Source organism: Tupaia chinensis, unplaced genomic scaffold (assembly GCF_000334495.1).
Source record: "Tupaia chinensis unplaced genomic scaffold, TupChi_1.0 Scaffold144022_1, whole genome shotgun sequence".
Lineage (NCBI taxonomy): Eukaryota > Metazoa > Chordata > Mammalia > Scandentia > Tupaiidae > Tupaia > Tupaia belangeri.
The window spans coordinates 76001-82690 of record NW_006203874.1 but is presented as its reverse complement, the minus strand read 5'-3'; the positions used below and the strand labels follow the sequence as shown (position 1 = coordinate 82690).

At 50.9% G+C, this 6690-nt stretch overlaps 1 protein-coding gene across 1 annotated transcript in view; it reads right to left on the bottom strand.

The window, feature by feature from the left end:
- The window catches only part of PARD6G (par-6 family cell polarity regulator gamma), a gene marked incomplete at its 5' end in the record, with an annotated part of 33572 nt that extends 32094 nt beyond the window's left edge, over positions 1–1478 (bottom strand). Inside the window, 1 exon segment of the mRNA XM_014583080.1 lies at positions 1256–1478. Within this exon segment, the coding sequence (XP_014438566.1) occupies positions 1256–1478 (223 nt within the window).
- Between the last annotated feature and the right edge of the window lie 5212 nt (positions 1479–6690).

Genomic DNA, 6690 nt, shown 5'->3' with positions numbered 1-6690 from the left:
CCACTAATGTCCACGGGCAGCAGCCCCACTAACATCCACGAGGCAGCAGCCCCTGCCAATGTCCATGGGGAAGCCCCACTAATGTCCACGGGCAGCAGCCCCCGCCAACATCCATGGGGCAGCCCCGCTAATGACCATGGGGCAGCCCCACTAACATCCACGAGGCAGCAGCCCCTGCCAATGTCCATGGGGAAGCCCCACTAATGTCCACGGGCAGCAGCCCCCGCCAACATCCATGGGGCAGCCCCGCTAATGACCATGGGGCAGCCCCACTGACATCCACGAGGCAGTAGCCCCTGCTAACGTCCATGGGGCAGCCCCACTAACGTCCACGGGGCAGCAGTCCCCGCCAACGTCTACGGGGCAGCCCTGTGAACGTCCATGGGAACAGACGGGAGCTGGCTCACCGCTCGCTGGCACCTCGTGGGCCTGGATGGTGGGTCCTGGTAGAACCATGAGGATGCCCAGGTGAAGGGTGTAGAAGGCAGAGCCTCCGCCCCCCCCCACCCTCCGGTCTCTGCTCAGAGTTGCCCACACGGCCTTCCCTGAGCCCAGACAGGCACCGCGACACCCACGAAGTCCGTGTGTGGTCTCATCCTGCTTTTCAAGCGACTGGCCCACTGCTCACTGAGGTCAGCCTCCACGTGAGCACCACGTCTGCCCGAAGAGGGGCGGTCATCACCACCAACTCTGAATGCCCCTTTCCTAAACAGGGTGGGCCTCATCTGCAGGTGGCTCTCGCCCTCCGCACGTCACTCAGCAATGTGAGAGGCAAGAGGCTGTGAGGAGCTCTCCACCCTAACCAGCGTCAGGCACGTGACGTTAAGTGACGCTGTCACTACTTACGGCATATCAAAGCCCTAGAGTGAAGTTCGCCAGAGCTTATTCTCAGCAACGATGGCGGGGAATTCCTGCTAGCACCCTTGCATCTCATTCTGGGGCTAATGCCTCCTCCTCGCTGAATTCACCAGCTCAGGTTAAAACATTGAGAGTGTCAATGTCAGCCTTTCCTTAACATTTAAGTCAACACTATTGAAGGTGGAAAATGCAGTTTGACTCTTCTTAAGCTTTTCTAATAAACTAATGTTGACCAAAGAAATTTCGGTTTCTTTAGTCTCCCACCACAGGCTAGAAAAGAGAATTGTATGGCCCTGAAACAAAAGATGAAATTAAAGGCTTTTTCTACTTAGAGATTTTTTTGCTGTATGGCAGATTTTTAAAAACCGCTTTCCACAAGAGCGAGGGCTTTGAGTACCTCGTTTCTGGATGAAGACCCTGAGCAGGGGACTGGCGCTGGAGACCGCCTTGCAGAAGTTGTCATCGTTGTTGATGGGCAGCAGGTCACCGTGGACGTCCGCGTAGCCGATGGTCACGTCGGTGTTGGTGAGGCGGTGGGTGTGCACCACCAGCTTGTAGAAGTCCTCGAACTTCCCAGGCTTGTGACGGTCCAACGAGAACCGTCGGAACTCGGCCCCAAACTGCAACGCAAGAGGTGGGGGTGAAATAAACACCAGGAGAAACGCCAGAGGGGTGCAGGTGTCCTCTTAGCGCAAAAGTCTGCTGAGCCCCTGCGAAGCCCCAGGGCGAGCGTCCGTGTCCTCCCAGAGCTTCCGCAGAGCAGTGGAGTCATCGGGCGGGGAGGGAGGCCATCAAGGAGCGGAGCAGGTGTGAGAGTGAACAGCTCCGCGAGCAGCAGCCCGGGCTTCATGAAGCGGTCCAGGGCCTTTGCTCCTCGACCGAAAAAGAATTATATTGGCTCCAAAATATACAAAATTAAATGTCTAATATTTACCAAAAGACTAGTCATCATACCATCTAGACACTGTGTCAGCTAGCCATGGACAAGTCCCCTCAAACCGTGGGTTTGTGTCAGAGCCATCTGGAGGTGCTGGTTCTGCATCTGTCTGCTCCGGGAGGCCCAAGAATTCACAACCTTAAACAAGCTCCCAGAAGAAGCTGGTCTAGGGACCACCAGAGAACCACTGGTTAGGTCATCAACGCCACCTCTCAACCGCAGGAACCCTTCTGCAGGAAGACTACCTGAGGACCAGCCTTCAAGTCCTCCCAGCTATCAGGAGCACAGCAAAGCCCCCACCCTGCACTGCCCCAGGGGCAATGAGGCCACTTAGACTAGCGCACGGGTTTGCGCAAAGCCACCTTCAGTGACCCCAACCTGCCTTCCAGGCCTAGAACGGCTGTCTGTCCAGTCACAGGTTCTGAATGAAGCCGTGTGGAGGGCAGGGGATATTCCCCACCCCGGCCAGTCAGAGCTGCAGGGCAGCCCTGGAGACCCTCCCTCACCATTCAGAGGATTGTGTTCGGTGTCCTTGGCATTTACCAAGGGCACACCACCGGCCAGCAGCATGGCTGTGCCCGCACGGGGTGGCGGGGTGGACTGTATGCATTCTGTTTCCGATTTAGTTACTCAGCCAAGCCACAGCGTTCATCTCCTGGCGGCTCTTATCCCTCCTGTCCCATATAGCCAACAGGGGTTGACTTCAGCAATTTCCCCTCACCCCCAGGTTTATGCTATAGGGCGTGTGCTCCCACCGGAGAGACAGAGACAGAAAGTCAGAAATCAACCCCCCAGGGGGATGGCCACACTACAATCCCTTCTCTTCCATTCTCCTCTTGGGGTTTTAAGCACGCAGGTACATGCGCCCCGTGTGAGTTTTAAGCCGCTGGGTCAACTACATGGGAGTCCAGTGACATAACCATTACGCCACCTGCTGGTCCCCAAAACAATTTGTTTTACTTATGTATCTTTCTTTTCACCCAGCACAGAAGCGTCTAACAGACTGTGAGGGTGTTCTGATTTTTGCATATAATTCTTACTTGGGCATGCCCCCAATAGGGCAGGTGCACTTAGTACCCTGCAGGAGGCCAGGCCTCCATCGTTCCCACTGCCTGTGGGACTTGTCAAGTCACTTCCGTGTAAAAGTCGAGAAGACTGGGATTAGCAGTGGCATGATGGTTAAGGTGCTGGATTCCCACATGGCTGACCATGGTTCAAGTCCTGGACTTGGAGACCTGGTTTCTCACCTTCTCTCTCTCTCTCTCTCTGTTTCTCTGGCCAAATTAAAATAAATGAATGAATAAAATGAACTCTTTAAAAAACTCTTTTAAGGGAACCAGCAGTTAGCGTAATGGCTATGTCGCTGGACTCCCACGTAGTCGACCGCGGTTCGTGTCCCGGACCCGGTGGCTTAAAACTCACGCCGGGCGCGTGTGCGTGTGTGCCCAAGATCCCGAGAGGAGAATGGAGGAGAAGGGATTGCGGCGTGACCATCCCCCCTGGGGGGTGATTTCTCGCTTTCTGTCTCTATGTCTCTCTCTGTCTGTCTGGCGAGCGCACGCGCCCTACAGTGAAAATCTCTCAAAAAAACAAAAAAAAACTCTTTTAAAACATTATTTAAAGAAAAAAACAGAGAATGAGTCCTTCTCTAATGTTTCAATTCTAACTGCATCTGGCAACTAATCTAATACGTAGCTTAATGGACCTGCCAGAATTTCACTTTGAATAATTAGAAACAAGAAGAAAAGGAAGCCCAGCCTGGAGGCCCACAGTTGGAACCACAGCTCTGGAGTGAGTATGGGGAGCCCAGGGCAGCAGGGAGGGCCAGGCTCAGTTCCCAGGCAGCCTGCCCATGAAGGGATTGAGTGCCTGCCGGTAACCCTGGCTGGGGAAGGCTGGGCAGGAGGGTAGCTACAAAGTGAGACCCAGTCAAAAATACCTATCTTGGGAACCAGCAGTTAACGTAATGGGTATGTTGCTGGACTCCCACGTAGTCGACCGTGGTTCGCGTCCCGGACCTGGTGGCTTAAAACTCATGCAGGGTGCATGTGCGTGCATGCCCAAGATCCCAAGAGGAGAATGGAGGAGAAGGGATTGCGGCGTGACCATCCCCCCTGGGGGGGTGATTTCTCGCTCTCTGTCTCTCTGTCTCTCTCTGTCTGTCTGGCGAGCGCACGCGCCCTATGGTGAAAACCTCTCCAAAAAAAAAACCTATCTCTGGGGGCTGGAGTGTGGAGTGCTCGTAAAGGCACTGGACTCCCACATAGCCGACCACAGTTTGAGTCCCAGATCTGGTGGCTTGCCTTCTCACTTTCTCTCTCTCTCTGGTCACATTAAAAAATAATAATAAATAAAATAAAATAAAATAGTATTTTAAAAAAATCTATCTCTGTCTGTCTCTGTCCCTCTTACACATGAATGCAGACCTTTTTCCTGAGGTAAAAGTCTGATCTGTGTTTGATGAGTCTCTGCTTTTGGTAACCCAGTAACATGGCAGACATGCTTATGTTGAATGAGCTCCGAGTTATGATAAGAAATGTGAAATGTGATGCGATTTGCATTTTTTAATAATCATGGGCCAGCAGATGGCATAACAGTTACATCCTGGACTCCCACATGGCTGACCACAGTTCGAGCCCTGGACCTGGAGCATGCATGCCCAGGATCCCAGGAGAACAGAGAAGGGACTGCGACGTGGCCATCCCCCGTGGAGGGTTGATGATTTCTTACCTTCTCTCTTTCACTGTCCTGTCTCTTCCCCTCCCCCAAGCACATGTGCCCTAAGACAAAAATTTCTTAAGAAGGAAAGAAAGAAAGAAAAATTGTACTGGCATGAGATATTAAACTGGCACTTCTGCCTCCTCTTTACACCGGACTGAGCAAGTTGCCTCAGGTGAAGGAGCTAGCAGTGTGCTCACCAGACACTGAAAAGCCGACGGCAGGGCCCGGTGATACACCTGTAAGTCAAGTACGTTCCGATTCTCTGCCTTCAACAAAACTGAAATCAGAATCATTTTAATGCAGGCCAAGAGGCCACGCTGGGACTGCTGTGACCGCCCCGTGTGCAGGCGCCGGGCTGGCCAGGGCGCTGCTGGCTCTTGTCGACTGGTCTGTGTGCTTGGCCCTGCAGCTCGCAAACACTTAGCTACGAAGGGCTTCCAGGCGGGGGGGTGCCAGAATCCCAGGAGGAAGGACGGCCACCCGCCGTGCAGGGTGGTCTCTCACTTTCCTTCTCTTTCTCTGCATTGCTCTCTGGAGAGTGTATGTGCCCTCCGGCAAAAAAAAAGTTTCCTTTGGATAACTAATTATTTATAAAATTTCGCATTATGTTTCAATTGTGACTTGACAGTAGTTTTAATGACTCAATCTAGGTTTTTTTTTTTTGCTATAGGGTGTATGTGCTTACCAGAGAGAGAGAGGCAGAGACAGAAGAGACAGAGGGAAAAGTGGGAAATGACTCCACTGGGGGATGGCCATGCTGCAGTCTCCTCTGGGGATTTAAGGCATACACATGCGATCTTCAAGACACTGTGTCTGGGACTTGAACCACTACATCAGCCAAATGGAATGTGGGACCTTAACCTCCACGCCACCTGCTGGCTCTCAATCTAGAAATGTTTTTACAGAAAAATTCTATTTACTTATCTATAATCACAGCGAAACACACAAACACAATCTGCTGTCTTAACCAACCAAGGTGCTCACACTTCGGTGCGAGCTCCAGGAGCACAAACCGCACCCTGTGCCATGCGCCCGGCCTCTGGAAGTCTCTGTCCTCACTCAGTATACACCCAGTGTCCGCACTCTACGGCAGACACGCAGAGCCACGGGGCATATGCGGAAAGGCATGGAGAGCAGCTCTGGCTACTAGAGACTGTGGGAGGAGGAAGGGACTGGGGGAGTTAGAGAGAGAGAATAAGGGGGAAAGAAAAAGCAAAACATTTAAAGGACACACGTGGAAAGTGATCTGTTGACTGTACAGCAATATCTGTGATTGACTACAGGGTATTTATCCTGGGCGAATTCATTTTGTAGCTGTAATGATACGCAGTGATTGAATGAAAAAACACATGGAAAACAAAACCCTTGGGGCCAGCAGGCGGTGTGGGTTAGGGCACACGCTCCCACGTGGCCACCTGCAGTCTGAGTCCGGGCAGCTTGCCTTCTCATTTCCCTGCTCTCTCTCTCTCTCTCTGGTCAAATTAAAAAAAATAATAATGATAATGAATAAATTTAAATAATTCTTTTAAGCAAACCCCCAAATAAAAGAAAACTAGTCTTTTTATCTTGCAAACTGAAACCCTACACTATAAATAACAGCTTAGAAATATGTATTTTTCTTTTTCTTTTTGGAGAGTTTTTTTTTGGCTATAGGGCACATGCACTTGCCAGACAGAGAGAGACAGGGAGACAGAAAGGGAGAAATCACCCCCCGGGGGGATGGCCACGCCACAATCCCTTCTCCTCCATTCTCCTCTTCGGATCTTGGGCACACACACACATGCGCCTGGGGTGAGTTTTAAGCCACCGGGCCCGGGGCGTGAACTTCGGTTGACTACATGGGAGTCCAGCGACATAGCCATTACGCTAACTGCTGGTCTCCTAACAGCTTAGAAATAGTTTTAACAAACAGCCTTTCAGCCAAAAGAAAAACTTTAAAAAAATTAATCAATTAATTTTAATTTTTCTTATTATTTTAAAAAGTTGGTAGAGAAAGACAGCAAGAAAGGGAAAGAAAGCAAATCGCCAGGTCCAGGACTTGAACCACTGTTTAGCCAGGTAGGAGTCTGATGCCTTAACTACCGTGCCACTTCCCAGCCTCCAGAAAAATATCTTTTTTTAAAAAAAAGAATTATTTATTTAGTTATTTTATTCTTCTGTTTTTTTTTTTTTTT